The sequence below is a fragment of the Mauremys reevesii genome, linkage group 3 (assembly GCF_016161935.1).
Source record: "Mauremys reevesii isolate NIE-2019 linkage group 3, ASM1616193v1, whole genome shotgun sequence".
Lineage (NCBI taxonomy): Eukaryota > Metazoa > Chordata > Testudines > Geoemydidae > Mauremys > Mauremys reevesii.
Window position 1 is genome coordinate 48,761,702 of NC_052625.1, and position 21,371 is coordinate 48,783,072.

The following is a 21,371-nucleotide window of genomic DNA, read 5'->3' on the forward strand; positions in this document are numbered from 1 at the left end:
ACCAATTTCCCTGAAACGGGCCCTGCGCCTAAGAGGGCCCCACGCCCAGTGAGAATCCCTTCCCTGGCTAGAGGAGCTTTTTAAATTTTTACTCACCTGGTGGCACCCTGGGTCTTCGGTGGCACTTCGACGGCGGGTACTTCGCTCACTCTGGGTCTTAGGCGGCACTTCGGCGGCAGGTCCTTCAGTGCCACCAAAGACCTGGAGTGAGTGAAGGACGTGCCGCCGAAGACTCAGAGCACCGCCCGGTGAGTACAAGCCTACGTGTTGTTTTTTTTTGTTTGTTTTTTTTAAGTCATCTCTGCCGGGGCCCAGTCAAAACTGTTTGAATTGGGCCCCGCATGTCCTAAAGCCGGCCCTGCTAAAACCCATTGACCAAATCCCATTGTCTTTAATAGCAACAATGTTGGGCTTTTTTACATAATGAATCAACTTTGTATTGATAATAAGCAAATAATACATTTCTACAGAACTGCTCCCTATCATCGAGGGGCCTTTATGGTTTTTATTTTCATTTAAGGTGGCAGGCTTGTTTGGGTTTTCATTCATTCTGCTGCTTTTCCATCTTCATTAAGGTTTCTTCCTCTTACCAGTCCTGGATTAAAGCCATGGCCCTTTTGTTTAGGAAATAGTATACTCACAAAAAGCCCTTTAGAATTAGTGGTACTTTAACTAAGTGGGAAAAATGGATAGCTAATTGTTATTCTGGTACTTATACATTTCATAGCTCCTATGAAATTAAAATAAAGACCTGCAGTGCTTTTAGAGTCATCTCTGGCCCTCCAATAAAAACAAAAAGGCTTCACTTCAAATGTTGAATTGCCTTTTTTAAATATGCCTTTAAACAATAGATCTATCTCTCAATTTAATTAAAACAGTAGAAGTTGTGCCTCAACTATACAGATCCACTGAGAATGGTAATTGATTTGGCTCATTTCTCCTTTTTTTTAAAATCACAATTAACAATAGAACACTGAACGTTTTGGTTCAGTCCCGATTTTTGAGTCTTTTTCTTATATAGGCTCCTATTACCCCCCATCCCCTGTCCCAAATTTTCACATTTGCTGTCTGGTCACCCTACACGGAACTCAAAACAAACCTTCGTTTTTTAATCTTTGCCAACAAAGGCAAAACTCTTTGGATTGCTATCCTAGATCCTGTCTAGGAGTAGTTAATTCCTTCACTTGCTTGGTAACTGCTGCAGTGTATGCTTATGACAAACAGAGACTTTATGTTCCATTTCCCCATAAAGCTCAGCACATCAAGCCTTCCCTTCTGACCATATGCTGCCACACTAGGATTTTCTCTAGATACATTATGGCTTGTCTTTCTTAAACAGGATTCAAGACCTTCACCTGCAATTAAGTGTAGCACTCAGCACTTGGAATCCAAATCAGTTTAGTTCATTGCTACATCTGAGTTCTGATAAGGGTTATGTACCTTCGTGGTAATGCTTACCTTGTGGCACACAAAGTTTATCATATAAAGTGGATGTGGATTTCATTGTGAGAGTGTAGTAGATGACCCAGATTAGCAGCAATTGAATGAAAAGGGAACATTTTAACAAAGGTGTACAGTAAGCATCTTTTATAACTTCTTAAGTTTTGATGTCACTAGAAAAAATAAGAACCCTGAGTAAAGAAACATTATCCTCCAATTTAAGAAAAGAAATAAATTAAAAAGCAGAGCATTTTTTCAGTTTGCTGTTTAATATATAATCAGGGTTTTTAATCATCTTTTATAGAGATAGGTTGGGACCCAAAAGCCTCTGAATTTGGGGAAGATTTATATCCAAATTACAGTTTTCTCTCTAATGGGAAAACCAAAGTCCTGACTCTGAATATCCCCTGAACTTTACAAAAGTTCTGATCTGGAACTTCACAGCTGGTCCCATGTTCTGTAGTGGGCTGAAACAAATGCCCAGCCTGAATCCTGCTGAAATCTGAACTCCCCTGAATTTACACTGGTAAGAACGGAATCAAGATACTAATCTGGAGCCAAACTTTGCAGCTCATGGTTTTTTGTATTTAAAAACACAGAAATCATGAAAATACAAAAATACTGTGGAGTATATAGCTTGTATGGCCAGGTCCCAACGAGTACATCTACACCGCAGCTGGAAGTGAGTCTCACAGCCCCAGTAGACAGACTCACGCTAGCGGGTCCGGAGCATGCACACTAAAAACAGCAATGTGGATGTTCTGGCTCAAGCAGGAACTCAGACTCTGAAGCCCACCTATCCCTGTAGGCTTCAGAGCCCGAGCTACAGCCTGAACCAAAATGTCTGAATGGTTCTTTTTAGTATGCTAGCTCGAGTGCCAATAGCGCTTGTTTGACCCTTGCTAGCACAAGTCTGTCCACTCAGACTGGGAGGCTTGCACCCAGCTGCAATGTAGACATACCCAGTAGTGTCCAATCTTTAATTACTCGCCAAACCAGCTTCAGCAAACACCTCATCTCAAAAGCATAATTTCTACAGCTGTGAGAACACAACATAGTGAAGTTTGTTGTAGGGCCACACTTTTGTGGGCAGGGGAAAGAAGAAGGGCCTGAGCAGATGGAAATCAAGCCCATGAGTTGAGGATAATAATAAAGGCACATTAATCCACAGTACCACACCATCTCTGACACGGTGGCATAAGCAATAGAAAATAACTTGACTCTGAGAGGTGGGGGAAAGGCAGTAAAAAATGAATTGTGTTATAGTTTCTAAAACCTGCCTCCATTAAAAAAACAAATGTGCCTAAACAATGGCAAGGTGTGTGATGCTCACATAAATCTCCCACTTCAGCAGATGGGAAACATGTAAAACCTTAGGAAACAGTATCAGAAAAATACTAGAAATGTTAAGACGGCTGAGATCATGGATTAATAAAGATCCAACACTCAGTCTCCAGGGTCTTCCTCATCGGATCCATCCTCACTGCCGTCTGCTTTGATTTTCTCCAATAAACATGCGGCTGACTCTTTATTCCCAGAAAACTTATTGATGTTCCTTATAAGTGACACATAATTTTCTGGATATAAGATAGTTGCAGGCTTGTTCTGCAACTGCCAATTCCTTCCTTTGCTCCAGGATGACCAGGCTAAGGCCCAGAGGGAGCAAAATCAGTTTGTATCCCTCTGTTCCCTTTCATGACATAGTCAAGATCCTACCCCTGTCATGTGGCTGTAGTAATGTAATGATAAGCAGTCTGCTGCCTTCTCCCAGACCTCTGTGCACATTTAAGAAGTTGTTCAGTGTTATATAGCATCCTTCTGATCCTCCTTTAAATTCATACTAAGTAGTGTAATGAGCATTCTAATGAAGGTAAATGGATCCAAATCTTCCCACTGGGATCAGAGCTGTTTTCTGGCATGAGCAGAGCTTATGGCTGAGGGAGGGAGGGAGAGAGGGGGGCCTGATCCATTGGAGGGGGGATGGGGCAGTTTAAAGGACAGTACCCAAATTTAATTTAACACTGTGAGGTTTGCTGCTATTCCAGAGTATTGATCAAGAGGGAGGGGAAGGGCAGCATCAGTGGATGAGGATTCCCCAGAATAACCTTACTGGGGAGGAGTGGAAAGGCCATAATCCTGAAGCCAGTTGTGATCTAAGGATCCCACCACTCAGTGATCTGCTTTGGGGCCTATCCCTGCGGGCTTTTCTTAGTGTTTCTAGTGCTTCTACTCTGGCAAACTTCCACTGTGTGTCAGAGACTGAGTTCAGTAAGTGTTTGCCTGGGTAAGGAGCGAGAAAAGACTGAGTAAGGACTTTAACATTTGGCTCTTGGCTTTCAGAAAGCAATAAACAGAGCTTTATAACTGATTAGGGCTAAACTGTGACATTTAGGCACTGGGCAGCCTCTAGAATCAAATCCTTTTCCAAATACAGAGGGAAGGGTACGCACCCTGCAACATCATTGCTTCCCTCTGTAACCATGGCCACCTCCCTTCAGCAGGAGGGACTGCAACTGTCCCCAGTGCTTGCACGGGGAATAAATAGGGTTCAAAAGACTTCTTGCATTGTGCTCCATGCAAAGATCAGGAACAATCTGGCCTTTACAGTCTTTAGTAATTATCTCACAGTTCTTTAATATATATTTGAGTGTTAATTTTTGGTTGTGGTGTTTTAGCTTCAAGCCATTCTGAGTGTCTTTCCACAGCTCTCTTTATGTTCATGAGCAGCTAGGTTAAATGGGTCCATAGTTTCTAGTTTGTCTAGTGGTGCATGTAACTAACTTCCCATTTTTGCAATGGAACAAATCTAGTCAAGTCCTACAGGAGCAACACCACCACACCTCTGCTCTTCTAACAGGTGATTTGAAAGGTCAAAGAGTATTTATAGTCAGTGTTTTTAAGGTTAAAAATATACATTGCAGAATGAAAGATATTTGTGGTTACTCTCACATCTGTGCTATTTTCTTCCTTTGTTTGGGGTTTTTGCCCCAGGAAGGAGAAAGGATTAGTAATAAAAGATAAATTCCCATGTATCTTTCCCCCTGAATATAGATTACGTTCTTTTAATCTGGCTTTGACTGGAAGTAAAGAAGTCGTAAAGCTAAGTGATGATTATGCTAAGAGCATTTCTGGCATTGTTGGCAATAGTACCATTCAGTTACATATTTTCCGTGTGTTTTATTTACCCTTTTTGTGCATCTTCTAACTGGTAATTGTCACCTCCTGACCTAATTAATTTTACATCTTTAATATTGATGGCAAAAATGTAGAAATATCCTCGTGTTTATGGAGGTCAGATAATTTTAGGATTCTGACTGGGATGATGCAAAAAGTATAAAATAAAAATGGAATACACAAATAATTAAAAACTATGCTCTGGGGAATCTGTATATTGCATAAAGACATTAGCAAAACTAGCACTGAGATGGATTATTCCTTTCCAAGGGAAAAGTAACAGTATTAAGACTGCCTCAAAATCATCAGTGGTAAAATTAATCAAAGAAGGAGAAACTCTGCCTAAAGTATCCCCTATGTAAACGTACAAGAGAAGAAGGGGGAGGCATGTGAGATAAGAGGCTGAGAAACAGACACTGCTTGTTTCATGTAACAGGCATTGAGAAAGTACATGTAATGATTTGTTGTAGTTCTTTTTACTTGAAACTTTGGATGCATTTTGAACATTGAATTAAAAATCAACTGTTGCTGGCTTTTGTGATAGTGTGATCTGTAACCAGCAAAGCAGTAGCTTCTTCCCCACAGCTTAATGAGACTGTAAACAGGTGTGACCTGAAAGTAGTCAGCCAATCAAATAACAGAATTCTGAAAAGGTTAAATCAGTGTAATGCTTTATTATAATATATAGCATATAATATAGTAGATGGGCTATTACAACTCTGAAACTTTTATTTTGGTCGATACGATTGTGACCAGGGTGTTAAAAAAGCAAGGCATGAATCCATTACGCTTGTGTCATCTGCTCTCACCCTGGTATAAATCTGGGTAACTCCACTGGCTTCAGTAGCGTTATCCCAGATTTGAACTGGAGTGAGAGAACAGATTTTGGCCTCTTGATTTTACAGTGCTATGTATGTGGCCCCAGTCCTGCAAAGAGTTCTGTGTGTGCTTAACCTCACGCACAGTAAATAGTTCCATTGCGGTTACATTGGGCATAAAGTTAAGCATGTGCATAAACCTTTGCAGGGATAGGGCCTATGATAGACTGCGCCTTTCAAGAAATATGTTGATTTAACCAAAACCAGAGATGCCTATTGTTAAGAAAATGTGCATAGAATTCATTCAGGATACAGAGCTTACTCATTTTAGTATCTTTATTTTTTAATCATTTTTTGCCTTCTTACCTAAAAGTTTTTATATGTTGCCTATGAAATTACACTGAAATCTCATCCTAACATTCATTTCATTCTAACAGTTACTCTTACTGTTTAATCTAAAATGTTTTCCTTCCATGAACATCTTTGTATACAGGGCATCTTGAATAGTGAAGTGGAGCCTCTTTGGTGAAAAAGAATATTTCTTATGACAACATTTTTTTTGTTAATTTAGTCTGGCTAAAATTACATACATATTCATGCATCTTAATAAGAACAAAGCTTTACTCTTGGATATTTTCCATAAATTTATCCTCATAAGCAATTTGATAGACATCTACTATAACTGTAATGGTGGAAGTTTACAGTAAATCAGTCTCCCTGGTTTAAAAATCTATAATTTATTAACCCATTCCCCAAAGGTCCAACACTTCATATAAGATTACAAGAAAATTGTCACTATTTTTTATTTTAGAGCAGGGAGCATTTTATAATCGGAGTATATTGTCTAATTGTTACAAAATTTATTGTGTTTTACTAATGTAAAATCAATTTAGCTCATGATATTAATTGAGCGTAAGATTATGGATGGCCAAAAAGGGCTTCAAAACATGAGCCCGTTATTGTAGCGATGTTTTTCAGCTAGGGTTTTCCATATTAAGTCTGATCAACATTTAGCTCTGACACTGCTGTACAGTTGCCATACTGGCTATGTGGGTTAACCATGGAAGTGGTGTACACAAAGCTTAGATAACTTAATTCAAGCTGTAGTATTGGTAATGTGATATCACTAATAAACTTCCCATTGATCACTGAAGTATTAATCTGAGATCAGATGCAGATGCTGCAAGTAGGATAAAGTGTCACCCCAGAGTACTGTGACAGACAGTATCACAAAGGGATGAGGGTGGCACCATACAAGTTGACGGGTAAATCTGCTGCCCTGTGGTCAAAAATACATTGTTAAATATATTCCCTTACAAATAAAGCTCAAGATGAACAGTAGACTACATTTTTGTTTTCATTCTCAGTACTTTTATCTGTATCATTTAGTACAGGTTTTATTAAGTACATTGAAAGGTTAACTCATTGTCTTTTTTATTTTCTTATTTGCTATTTTGCATACGTAAAACATTGAAACTTAGTGTTGACAGCTTCTATGGCTTTATCATAAGCCTTGTGAAATTGAATGTTTTCTTAAAGCCCTAGCTGCTGGAGTCAGGTTATTACATGAGAATCTCAGCTTGCATTTTAAAAGAAGTAACTTTCTAGCTTTCGTCATTGTAGAGGAAAGATTGAAGATGTGAATCCCACTGGCTCAAAAACCAGAAAGTAAACAAAAAGAACACAAAATGTATTATTTTTTAAATGTGATTGTTGGGGACCTGACCTTTAAACTAATTAAAGAAATACCATTACGAGAAAAAAATGAACACTTCTTATTTCTAAAACCTCTTTCCCTAAACTGCTCTTAGTGCTTTAGTACTGTAGGCCCTGGCCATGCAAGTAGTTACATGTATCTGCTTCCATGCTTCCACCTGCACATAACACCACTGAAGTCAATGGGTTCTGCATAGGTGTGAAGGTCTGGCCATGTGAATCCAAGTGTGTAGGAATGGAACCTTCTACCATAAACTGAAAGAATTTTAAAATCGAATCTACTTTTCATTATTTCTATGGTTTACTTCTCACTCAGCTTGTACGCTAGAACTAGACTGGTCAATGTCACCTTTGTTTCAGTTTCACTTTCTGGTTCTTATGCATGTTAAGAATTTTGTTATGGTTAGGTTCATAGTAGCACAGGGGAATGGTTAGCTAGAAAGAAAAATCTCTGAATTTATTGAAACATTTTTGTTCCTATTAAGTTTTGTAAATACCAACATACCCTTTTACAAATGTAGAGTCTGAGCTGCGTTGATGTTGTCCCTTCAACCAAATCGTCCCATGACCTTATCACAGCATTCTCATACCTGCTGACAATGTCAGCATGAATGTTCATATAGTTTGACACTTCCTATAAAATATTTATTATATTTCTCATGAAGACTTCTGCTGACATGGTATCAGGCCATGATATAAGCATTTTTAAAATATCTTCCAGACACAGCCATTTTGAGTATGGATTTCCCCACAGGAGCTGCAAAATAGGCACTCTGTAACATACAGAACAGTTATGAAGTCCCCAATCATGCAAAAATGTGGGCATTTGCTGAATTTTATGCACAAGTAGTGCCTAGCATTCAATTGGACTCCTCATAAGTGTAAAAACAAGCAGTTACACAAACATTTGCAGAATTGGGGCCTGAGTTAAAGCACTTTTATCCTGGAAAAACCATTACTGGTATACCCCAACTTCAGGAGATGTGCTGATCCATGAAGGCTACATATCTAAGTTTAAAACGGAACCCCCCAAAATCAGAGGCGGATTTATCTTGAAATAAACAGTGCGGTGGCACGGGGCCCCCAATGAAAACGGGCCCCCAAAATGCAGGACAAATCTCATCTGAAAACCTGCCCCTAAGTCCTGGCCAGTGGCGCAGTAGGGCTCAGGCAGGCAGGCTGCCTGCATTCCGTGGCTGGTGGCCCCACGCCACTCCTGGAAACAGCTGGCTGCTGGCACGTCACTGTGTGCCCCTGGTGGTGGAGGAGGCGGCTCTTCACGCTGCCCTGGCCCAGAGCTGTGCACGGAGACCCGCTGCCCTCTTCCCTCCAAGGAACGCATAGAAATGTGCCAGCAGCAGACAGCAGAGCTAAGGCAGCTCCCTGCCCGTGCTGCCTTCCTTCCCTCCCTCTGTGCTGCGCTGCTTCCGGAAGCGGCCGGCATATCCCTGCGGCCACTGGGGGTGGTGGTGTATGTTTCTCTGCACATTGCCCCCTCCCTGAGCACTGACTCTGCAGCGCCCATTGGCTGGGAACTGCAGCCACTGGGAGCTGTGGAGGCGGTGCCTGCTGGCACTAGTGCACAGAGACAACCCCCCAGGAGCCGCTGCCAGAGGGGTGTGCTGGTCACTTTGGGAGCCACACTGTCCCCCTGACCTTTGCCGCACCCCAACTCTCTGCCCCAGCCTAGAGCCAACACCCCACACCCAAACTTCCTCCCAGAGCCTACACCCCTCATCCCCTCCCATGCCCCAATCCCCTGCCCCAGCCCAGGGCCAGCACCAGTGCCCAACTCCCTCCCAGAGTCTGCACCCCTCACCCCCTCCTGCACCCCAACCTCCTGCCCCAATCAAGATACCTCACTTTATTTTCATTTACTTCCTATTACTTATAATATAGGAGGAGGATGAATTAAAAAAACAATGAAAAACCGGGGGGAGAGAGAATGTTCTTTTTCTTAGCTGGGTCTCAAGGGAGGGAGTGAGTGGGTGAAAAATGAAGCTGTGCACAAGGCCCCACTAACTCTAAATCCACCACTGCCCAAAATGATCTTGGTTTATATCATCCTGAGTAAAGGATTGAAATTGACATGGGGGAGGGATCCATTTTACATGTTACTACTTGGAGAAGAAAGAGAGCGTGTGGTGCAGCTTTTTCCAGAAAAAAAAATCCTGTCTAAATTCAATTCTGGGACTGATCCTGCAACCCTGACTCACATGAGAAGAACTGGCAGACTATTATACCCAAGTAGTTTATCCAATTAATTATTTGTTGAATACATTATTTTCCTACTCTTCTACCAGCTGTATAGACTTTCATATGTCATTCATGAGATACATTATTCACCAACTTGTTTTTTAGAAAAGGAGAATAATTTATTTGCAGATAATTTTTCCTATTATTCAATAAGCTGTAGACTTGGGTCCTTTTACCTGAGACCTCTGCAAATAAAACATATCCTCCTTCCTGGAAGGACGTATGTTTCTTCTTCCTTCCCACTGGTCAGCAACAGAATATTTCAAGCCACAAAATAGCCAGTATTAGTAAGCAATACCAGCAAGTTGTCATTTCACATGATGTCATTTATTTTATAATGGTATGTTTTGATTTGATGTACATCTGACCACAAAATGTAAAAGAGTTTTGGCTTTGAGTCGAATGGGAGTCTCTCTAATTCAGTGCCACCTGTGTCTTGAAATATAAGATATGTTGTTAAGGTTCATTCTTCTGCCTTAACTCTGAGCTTTTTCTTTCATGCCATGAGCAACACTGCAAAGGAGGATGCTGTGATATGGCATGGCAGTACCCTCCAGTGTGAGCATATCAACCTAAATTGGACAGATCTTTTTCCTTCTAAATGCCAGGTAAAGATTCCCATTATAAAGTAAACAACTGCCCCAGAGTTAAGTAAGAAGGAGGGGGTATAAACCTGGGATCACAAAGTCCTTGCTGTCACAACATGTGGCTATTTTTATCACAAACTGGTATAAGCCACCGCTGGCCTTTTCTTTTGTAAGAGAAAGCATTTTGAGATATAATGGAAAATGGTATGTGGACAGGAAGAAGAATGTACAGAGATGTACAAGTAACTAGTAGAGTGTGTGAATATTATCTTGCTGGATGCTATAATTATTATTTCTATTGCAGTAGAATACAGAGGCTTCAATTGTGGCCCCATTTTTATAGGCATATGTGAACACTTGGAAAGCCATGGTCTTTAGCCGAAAGAGCTTGCAATGAAAGACAACAAGCAACACACTAAAGGGAGGAGGAGAGGAATACTATCAAAACATGCATCGATTCATATACATTATAGATCCAATTTTTAAACCATTTAAAGGAGTGCCTGCATAAAATACAACCTCGTCTGTTCAGTGTCCAAAACCCACATTTGCATCTATAAGAGGTGTTTATGTCAGTCCATTTTTGTGTGCAACTTGCGCGCACATATTTTTGTGGGCCAGTTTATTGGGAGTACTCTCATTTCAGCATGTGGCGCTCTGTGTAGTCTCCTGCATTATGCCAGTACATTCTAACAAGAGGTAAGATTTTATCTAGTGAGAACATAGACTGTGATTAAACACAGTTCTGACATCAGAAAATGCATTAGTGGGAAGATGTGGGTTAAGTGTCCTGGTTATTATTTCTCGGGGCAGCAAGCACTGGACTTTGTAGGGCCTTAGAAATGGGAAGATGAAAAGAGTGGATTTCAGGACTGTGACAAGAAGTTGGTGTATCCTTGAGGGCTGAAGTGCAAAGTTGGGGAGGTTCCGTAATGTATGGCATGGTTCATGAACAGTGACAGAATGGGGGAATAATTATATAGTGCTGCAGCAACAGAAATATGATTTGTAAATGTATTGAGTATATGGGAAATAATTGTTTAATAGCAATATGGCTTGGTAATTAAAAAATCTATCCCTTCATACACTTCATTGTATAAATAATATTTCCCCCCATAGGCCAAGTACCCAGATCTGAAAACTGTAATTACAACATTTTGTTGACTTGTTCCAAAATTAGTATCTCATTTTGTGTCAAGAAGCTTAGAAGCCTCTTTGCAATCCCGGGATGCTCATGGAATGAAAGAATTAAGAGTTAGTCGGCACTATTAAGAGTGATCTTAAAATGAAAAACAGATGAAAACTATATTGCCAATGAAGAGACTGAAAACAGTTGTAAATGAGAATCAAGCCCATAGTATTTCAGTGAAGGCCAATTTAAACTTATCTGGCAGAGTAAAGGAGCCTTTAGGTGGGCATAAATGTAGTGTTCCCTTTTACACTGCCAGATGAATGTAAATTGAGAATTAAGCCCCAGATTTTAGAATCATATTCTGCTCACTTTGTTTGTCCAAGTAATCCCATGGAACTGTCCTTGATGAAGATGAATAGAATTTGGTCCAAAACCTAAAAAGAAAAGGCATTTACATAAACATAAAAGATATTAAAAAAAAAATAAGGAAGGATCATTTTGTCTGGGGTTGTTGGTGTAAACAGCTCATGTTTTTAAATCTGTGGGGTATATTGAATAAGGCATCCATTTAGGGGTCTAAATTTTTGATGGTGTTCCTTTAATTTACTCCAGCTCTGTTCCAGGAAAAAGAAATAACTTCTTCTGGGCATAAGTCGTAATTCTAAGCAAGGTTCTTCTCAGTCTCAGCAATACTGAGATTCTCACTTTACGTAGCTCTTTCAGCTTATAATATTTGGGACTTTGCTGTGATTTCTGGATCCCAAATTAATTTTTGAATCCAACCTCTCCGAGTCACCAAGTGAAATATTGCTAAACTGCATATTATTATTTCTGAAAGGGATATTGAGATCCTGATTCATGCTATCAATACTTCACAGTCGGATTACTGTACTGCATTTCATTTCGATCTTCCTGCATCTCTTGAGAGTTGCCAGCAAATGGTCCAGAACTTAACAGTTAGACTTCTTTCCTATTAGAGTTGTCACTAGCATATCTCTTGAATTCTTTATAAGCTTTGCTGGTGTGATCTAGAATAAAAGCTTGCTTGTGACTTTCAAACATTGATATGGCTTTGCTCCAACTTCCTTTTTTGACCTTCTTGTCTCCTTGTATTCCATGTCCATTGCTTGGATCGCAAGATAGCTGTTTCTCTCCCCGGGCTTGTCACCTTAGAATAGTGGTTGCAAGTGTTTTTATCCATTGGTGCCACAACACTCTAGAAAGTTCTCTCTCATTAAAATGGTCTTAATTTTGAATTCCGGAACTTGAAAGCACGCATGTTTGATTTCATATTTAAATAGTTTTAACTGAGAATTGTTGGTATTTGGGGATAAATTGCCCTTGTGTTTTGTTTTACTCAGTATTGTCCCATGAGGTCATATGTATAATAAAATCATAATGTATATTTAATATGGTAATGATATATATGCACACCTATATAGCATTTAACTGTGACATTAACACTTTTCATGTTATTCATAAATATCTTTGCAGTATTTTACATGTCTGACTAATTACTACCATGTACTCGATATGCTAATTTAGAAAGAGACCATATTTGGTAGTGGTGATTATTATTTCATAACAGTTTTGCAGTTTATGTGCTCTTGCTTTTAGCTTCCTTTTTTGCACAAATTGCAAAAATTCCATCTTAGCTGAAAAACCACCCCTTTCCTTGTTTTTAACAGGTGAAATAAAAGGTATAAATATTGTTTGGCCCTTCCTTAATAGCTGATTTCTGATCTCCCTAGTATCAGAATAAATTTGGCATAATTCTAGTGACTTTCTACTGGTGTCCAATTGGTGAAAGATCAAACTTAGGCACCCAGTGTTTGGTACATGCAGTGTAAATCTTCTGGATAAGAAATACATTTAGAAAAAGTGCCTATTTGAAAAGGAGGTTTCCTTTAATTAAACTGAGGAGGTGAAAATGATGAGTATTGAATGTTTAATGCAACATTTTAGATGCCCTGGGTTTTTTTCTCTCTTTTTTTTTTTTGCACATTCACCTCATCTTGAGCAGAAATAAAAGGTTCAAGGCTTGTCACCATCAGTTTATAGATAGCTGTTTAAAAATAATGAGATATTGGGTATTGTAAGGCTCAGGGCTGTCTTGCAAGACTCATTTATTTCCATTCACCTTTTGTCAGAATTGCAGACGAAGACATTCAATTAAAAGTTGTCACCTGTTGCATATGACCTAATTTGTACTTGTAGGTGTCACCGTTTAGAGTACTGTGTTTCATATGGAGCCATTTATTTATTTATTTTAAATGTAAAACAACAGTTCACTTGGGAAACACTTTGGGCCATGTTATAAAATGTGGCACCATTTCTGTAGAGGCTACTATTCACTGGCAGTCGCTTGTGCAGAAATAATGGAATATATTTGCACAAACCCTCATTTACATGGAAAGATTGACTTTAAGTGGGTTTTATGCATAAACATTGCTTTGTTTTATGCACAAATAATAGTACACGCAAATTCCACATGACGATTGCTACATGTAAAGTTAAAACTTCTTGCAAAGAAGGAGGAAGTATTATTATCCTCATTTTATGGCTGGGAAAACAAGGCATAGATAAATTAAGTGACTTACCCACAATTATAAAGTAAGTTATTTGCATAGTAAAATAGAGAACATAAGACTACTGACTCCCAGCGAGCTGCTCTAATCATTGTACATGCTATATTCCCAAACTAGAATGTTACCAGGATGTCTCTTGTAAATGGTAAATTCCATCCCTTAGACAAATTAGGAAATATCTTTTGGGTCCTGGCTAGGGGTGAAAGTAACTTAAAAGTCTTACCGGTACCACGGGGCCTGGCTCTGGGCCTCCAGAAGGGGCAGGGCCTCGGGCGAAGGGGTGAGGCCTCAGGCAGGGCTAGGGGTCAGCCTCCCGCAGCCATCCCTTCAGCACTGCCCAGCCCGCGCCACCTGGGGCTCCGGCAGTGATTTAAAGGGCCTGGTGCTCTGGCCGCTGCCGCGGTAGCAGCAGAAGTGGCTGGGAGGCCTGGGTCCTTTTAAATTGCCAGGCCTGGAGCAGCTGCCCCTTTCTGCTAATCTGGCTTTTGCCTCTAATACTGATGCTACTGCTCTTTCTGATGCTGAGTGATGTGTTGTTCCTTCAGTTTCCTCTCTTGTTAGTCTCACTGTACAATCTTAAAACAATTTTGGGAGTCTTACAAGCATCACTTTTATAAGTGGGACTAATCCAATTTCTTATCCACACTGTGGTGGAAGAGGCCACAGAGTACAGTAACTTCTATTGCACATCTTGAGCACATAATTGGAGGGGAAGCCTACCAAGAAGACATGAGTGTGGAACAGAATCCTGACTGCCACAATTCTCATGGCTACTGTAGGGGAGTTATAGAGGAAGCACAAATGCAATCCAAAACATCCCTAAGGAAGTTAAAATGAAGGATTTGATTCTCATCTCCCACCTATTCTTCACTGCAGTAACTCCATTGACATGAGGGGAGTTAATTTTGATTTACTCTAGTGTAAGTTATTATTTAAATTAATTACAGTAGCACCCATTGCATGCTAGATGTTTTCAGGTCAGAAGTAGTCCTGACGACAAAGTGTTCACAGATGAAGACATGCAACTTAAGAGGGTGGGGGAGAGGGATAAAATCTGCTTTAAACAAAATAAAACCCTACATCTCAACTATTGTTGGCAATTTCTTGTAGGCAATCAGGATATTAGAGGGCCTTGAGGAAGGTTTGAAGAAGATGGTAGGGGCATTGCAGATCAGTTCAGGAACTGTGTTCTGTGCATAAAGGGCACCATGCAAAGAACCACAAGGATCTTTGTGGGAGAAATGAACAAATGGGCATTCGAAGCTGAGATCATTAGTAGAACAGAGGGGATGGTGAGGGGCAACATGATGAAGACACACGAGTAATTAATAGGAGGGATAAGGTCACAAATAGCTTAAACTCAGTTCTTAATTTTTGCCAGGGCTTTCCAGGACTGAGCCCCAGTATTTCTGGGCTTGTCACGTCAGTTATGAAAGTACAAAAATTGCTTGAGCCCCGGCACCTCTTTCATTACAAATTAAGCACTGCTTAAACTTGAGCCAATGGAGGGGTTTGAAGAATTGGATGATGTAGTCAGATGGATGGATGAGGAAGAAAGACCTTGGGAGCTGTATCTCACATGGACTGGAAGGGGGTATATGAGTGTTGGGGAGACCAGAGAGGATGAAGTTGAGATGCAAGCCTGGGCAAGGGTTTAACGATGTGCAAAGAAAGCAAAGGTTAGGTTTTAGAAATGTTAGCGGGATAAATGATGTACTTTGGACATGGCCTGGACGTGTGGGCAAGAGAGAGGGAGTAGTCAAGGATGACCCCCAAGTTTGGGGCAGGGATTGTCTTTTTTGTTCTGTGTTTGTACAGCACCTAGCACAATGACATCCTGGTCCATAATGAGGGCTCCTAGGCGCTCTGGTAATACAAATAATAAATCATAATACCCGGTGGTACGTATAAATACAGGATTGGATTGATGGAGACAAAGCAGGAATGCAAAAATAGAGTGTGGCTTGTCTTCACAGAAACTGGAACTGAAATAACTAAATTGGTTGTAACTCACAATGTAAGTTATTTCAGAGCACGTCTGTGTGTGGACATTCTTTATTTCAAAATAATAGTGCCCTGTTTCATTATTACTTGAGTTGGTAAAGAATTGGCTTATCATCACCCAGGAAGTTTATGATAGGATCAGGAACTGAACCCAGTTCTATAGAGTCCTAGTCCAGTGCCTTAGGCACCAGACTATTCTTTCTGTAAGGTCAGTTGAAGAAACCCTTATGCCATATTGGATTGTGTAGCTACCTCTTCAAAAAAGTTTAGTTACTGAATGTATTTGTATTTTTCTGTCTCTCCATATATTGTAGCCCGTGACTAATCCTTACCATCCGAGTTTTGTAAATTATGTCTAAGTGTGTGATTTCCCTTCCTGCTCTAACAGGTGATTTAGTGTTTGTAATTAGAGGCAAAGTGGAGTGTTCTGTTAGTTGCTATAGTGTTGACTGCTGAAATCATGTTTTAATTGGTAATTGGCCCATTCCTTTAGTCCATACAGAGATAAAATTCTCATTGACATAACTGGGATATTTCCTGTTTAAGGATTTCAAGACAAAAGCTGACATTAGGGTACATTAGGGGCCAGATCCTTTGCTGATCTGAGTTCACTTGGCTTAGGTTAAGCTATACTCATTTATACCAGTGGCCTCAGAATATTGTAATAATAGAAGGCTTTTCATTGAAAATCTCAGATCACTTTAATGAGGTGGGCTAAGTACCATTATTTTCATTTTATGGATAGGGAAACTGATGCAATGACAGATTGAGTTGCCAAAGACACACTTGCACAGTTAGGGTTAGAAGAAAGGTCTACTTACTCCTTCTGTACTCTAAATATGTTCCGCAGTATCTCTGTTAATATTATAAACATACTGTGTTTGCTTACACTAATTAACTTTATGACCAGGATATCAGCTGTTAATATAATTCCCCGAAACCGAGCCTTTTAAAAGCAACTTCATGCATTGTAATAGTTTGTTTTGGATAGGCAGAGTAGAGCAGGCGAACACAGAGGAGCATATAGTTAGTTATAATGTTCCAAACAGGCAAATATACTTCTTCTGTTGTGACGACTCTCACAATTGCCGTGGTTTACAGGGTGGGAGGTCAGGAATTGGGGGAGCATATATATACACAAAATAAACCCCTCCAACTTCTGGATTCCCATTCACCACGAAAAACCCCAAAGAAACCACTTTTCACTAAGGGTCAGACTCTGGTCTGCTTTCTCACTTTTGAGTAACAAATTACTTTGCAAGTAGTCCTTATAAGACTCCCATTGCTAAGTAAGATTCTCAATGTGAGTAAGAGTGTCAAAATTTGGTTCTAATATAGTTATTTGCTCTTAGGATTAAGCTAAAATTTAAGGAAGCATAATGGTAAATTCTATGTCTATACTAGTAAAAGGTCAGTAGAACCCCAATTTGCTTTTCCATTTACCATTAAAGGTATGTTAAAATCTAACAGCTGGGGTGGGGGAGAATTAAAAAGTATTTTTACACTAAAGTTAGAAGTAGTTACATTACAAAAGTATGTCATTTTAAATTGTGGTTGTTCAGCAATACATTTCCCTAAGATATTAAGGACTACAATGCTCACACGTTTGTTGTTGTTTGTAAAAGTTGTGTATATAGGGATGTCTAAATGCATGTGCGAGTGAATATATAATTCTGCATATGATTTTGCCACATTGATACTTGTCTGTATTTCCTTCCCATTGAACATGTGAGCAGCTTGAATGACCACCCTGCACCTTTAAGCACGGGGTGGGGGGAAGGGGTGGCTTGGCTGGCTGGCCGAATGGAAACAGTGCTTTATGGCAGGGGGCGTGGGGGATGAAAAACTTTTGCAGAAGGGGACAGCGTGGTCACTGACTCATGCCCTAGGAATGCAGGGCTTAAAAGGGGCAGCTCTGGGCTGAAGCGTCCCTTTTACACAAAGCCATCTGAAGCAGGAACCACCCTCCCTCCTTTTTATGCGGGAAAATACCAGGTTTGGTTAAGACCTGCTGTGGGCATTACACTAGCCGCCCCTTTTTTGTTAGGGGGGTTGGGAAGGAATTTTTCCGTTGCCACCATATTGACTTGGGTGCAATTGGGGCGGGGAGGGGGAAGGGTGTTCCTCTTCCCCACAGCAGGTTCAGGAAGGGCTCTGTTCATACATGGCATGAAGGGCGGTAGGCCATATGTCACAACTCATTATCTAAGTGTGCGACTGTCAAGTGCAAGTACTCCATAGGAAAGGTATACAGTGACCAGATAAATGGCTTGGAAAAGGACTTAAAAAGAGGTGTTGGTTAAATGAAAGAACAGGGCGTGGTTGGGGACTCCTATGATTGGTACGGCAGGGAGTCAACCCCTTAACCCTCCTATGAAGGGGGTGGATGGTAAGGTCCTGGCAATAAATTTGCTGAAGGGACCTGGATGGAAAAAGAGGGGGAGCTGGTAAAAGCCCCCCAGGTAATATAAACAGAGGGTTACCTGCACTGTACACTTTTATCCGTCGGGTAGTCCCAGACATCTAATAATAAAGTTGCGGCCTAATTAAACCCATGTCAAATGTCGGCTTCTTTCGGTATAGCCAGACAATGTGTATCTGTGCAAATGCAAGGGAGGAAAAATTGTTCTTCTTGGTAGATTTCTATTATTTTAATTTAATCTTCAGTTCCATTACTTTTTGATTAAACATGCTTCTGTCCGATGCGATTCGTCTTTTATCTCTATGAAATCTGCTCCCAAGCAGAAAGAAAGATGACACCTGAATTATGCAGAATTCATTTTCTATCTATTTTTCTTAAAATGCTGGGCAGTCTTTTTATAATTCCAGCAGTCTCATATGTGGCTTGCTCTAATTCCCTGCCTTTTTCTGAATGTTCAACCAACAAGCCACAGCCTTTTTAATGCATTTTCTGGCAGTATAGTTTCTTGAATGTCAGTTTTCCTAGGTGGAGATCAAGCTCCTTGGGGTGCTTATGGACATTTATTAACCATTAATTGAAAATTCTCTGTCTAATAAACTGTAATAACTTGTGCTAATGAATGTATATGCTTAACTTGAATTACAGATAAGCATACACATGTTGTGTTAATCTAATTCTGTTCCCGGTGAAGTTACTCTGGGTTTATACTATATAACTGAGATCAGAATTTGGTCTCGTGGGTAATATATATATATATACACAAATATGTTTATGATAAGGATATATGAACACACTGTAAACACATAGATAAATACATAGAGATTTCATTCATAAGCATGCTTTGATCTCTACGGGTACATGATTGCTTTATTTTATGATTTATATAGTGTGATTCATAAATGTATATAGATTAGATGGGTAATTAATCAAAAATGTGTTCCCTGTGTTTAAGTAAGCAAATGTACAGTTTCAATTAAAACCGTATGATCTCATGCAACACTGTTTTTAGGCTTGGAGATCACTACACAGTTTCATGATTAGCAAAGAGCATGGAGAACTCTTGCATAGAATTGTAGGTTGTGTATTGCAGTGACTGACTTAGAGCCTGATTTTAATACAAATCTTTCCTCGTGCTAGTAACCTTTACTCACAATAGTATTGAAGTCAATGAGAGCATCAAGTAAGGTGTCTACTTGTGTGAGTAAGAGTTTTCAGGATTGGACCCTTCACTTTATTTCTTCCAGTCCTCAGCAACTAGTGTGTCGAGAACCTAAGTGTGTGAATAACAGAAAGGAAAGAGAGGGAGAAATGGACAGAAGAAATGTAAAAGAGAGAAGAGCTGAAGAGCTGGCTGTGGGATTTTTGACCCTTCATCAAAATATCCTTCTCCTACCAAAATCCATTTAGTCTCTCTCCTCTTTTGGTTGAAAAAGGAGTGATCGCTCTTCCCTTGCAGTTAGCTTTTTTTTTTCTCTCACCAGAGCATGTCCATAGACAGCACACTGATCCTTGCTCTTCTAGCCCCGCCAAAGGTGCCCCCAGACAGCAGCGGATTCCAGCATCCCATGTTAAGTACAGGACTGGCCCTAGAGAAGGGGCTTTCACAACCTGGAGCTCCCATCATTTGTAGATTTTTCTGAGTTCAAGCCAGCTCTGGAAAGAAGGAAAGATGAAGAAGGAAGGATGCAGAGAAGCAGCAGATGATGGGGAAGAGAGAGGACTAGTTAATCAGATAATGAAAAGAGAAGTGTGCAGGGAGGACATTGTCATATGTTGAGTTCTTCAATAGTTAAATCTGTGTCGTCAGATGTTGTGCTTGGCCTTGCCTTACTTGCAGAGGTTTTCTACATAAAGGATGTGTTGCTGCTGGGTTATACGGACACTCTTTCTGGCTGCCTGGAATCTGTCTGGATGATTCAGAATGAAATAAAAATAATTTGTTGCTTTATGCATGCCACCTACTTTTTTGTGCTAGAGCAACTCCAGCTTGTTTCAGGAAGTTCAGTTCATATAAATCCCGTGCCTAGACATCTCAAGTAACACAAATGTACTACTTAAGCCATATATAATGTGACAGCAGAATGCAAATACTGATTTGGCTTTACTGATATCCAGATGCATGCAAATCTCCGTCCTTTGCAACCCCAACGTAACCCCTACTATCGAGTCATTTCTGAAGGATTTTTAAACCATGTTTGTATCCCTATAATACTTCAAGAGGTTACTCTACAGTTACTGCAGTCAATTCTCTAGGCTGTGTTAATTAAATACATCTCTACTATCACAACAGAATTCAGTGTTAATTGTTTCTGAAGTTCTCATTCTTCATGGTCCTTTGCTTCATAATGGTAGCCTAGTAAATCTGTTTATGCTTATAACAACATATAGAGGTTGACAAAGCTGCTACTAAAGAGGACTTTTTCAGCTCAGAATCTCCCGAACTGAAGGAATTCTAGGCCAAACACCAGTCTCAGAGCTGTTAGCATGTTAGTAGCAAGGTGTTCTGAAAATAATTGAAATATTTTAAAATTGTCTTTTCCACAAGAAATTATAGTCTAAACTTTTATCTTGTTTGTATGAAAATATAAATAGGTTGCAAGTACTTATGAGTATTTATATTTTTTCTGTTGCTTTTAATAATTATGGTTGTGAGAAAAGAAATTTGCTTTGGTTATGCTACAGAAATCTCTCAAAGCACTAGGTAGAAGATTGTCACGTGAAATGCATCACAACGAAATATCAAATAAGTGTGTGTTTGTTTTTCCCATTTTAGGGGTCCGCCTAGACAGAGTACGTGGAGGTCGCCAGAAGTACAAGCGCAGAATAGATGCAGAGAATAGTCCATACCTGAACCCTCAGCTAGTTCAGCCAGCCAAAAAGCCATGTAAGTACATCAGATGTATCAGTTTTTTCTCTGCGTCCAAAACATCAATAACTTCTGGACCCATTTTAAGCTTCCATTGACTTCCTTAGGACAAGCATTTGTCCCCAAAAGGCAACAGTAAATGCTATATGTTATCCAGTTAACATGAGCATTTAAAAAAAATCTTATTAGTTATCTTCATCTTTTTCTCAGATTGTCAGATGAAACTTTTTACAGGTGGAAGCATATTAATGCATGGTTTATGCAGTGCACATTTTTCATTTACAGGTTATATTTATTTTCATTGGTACATAAAACGGTTCATACTGTGATCATTAGTTCATTGGAGCTTCTAGTTTCAGATTTCACAA

The 21,371-nt window shown here is 39.8% G+C and overlaps 1 protein-coding gene across 13 annotated transcripts in view; it reads left to right on the plus strand.

Moving 5' to 3' along the window:
• ESRRG (estrogen related receptor gamma) overlaps nucleotides 1–21,371 on the plus strand; it is a 473,961-nt gene that overhangs the window by 387,191 nt on the left and 65,399 nt on the right. For all 13 annotated transcript variants that reach the window (XM_039530377.1, XM_039530375.1, XM_039530376.1 and 10 more), the window contains one exon: nucleotides 20,911–21,021. In XM_039530377.1, the coding sequence (XP_039386311.1) occupies nucleotides 20,911–21,021 (111 nt within the window). The remainder of the gene's footprint in view (nucleotides 1–20,910; nucleotides 21,022–21,371) is intronic.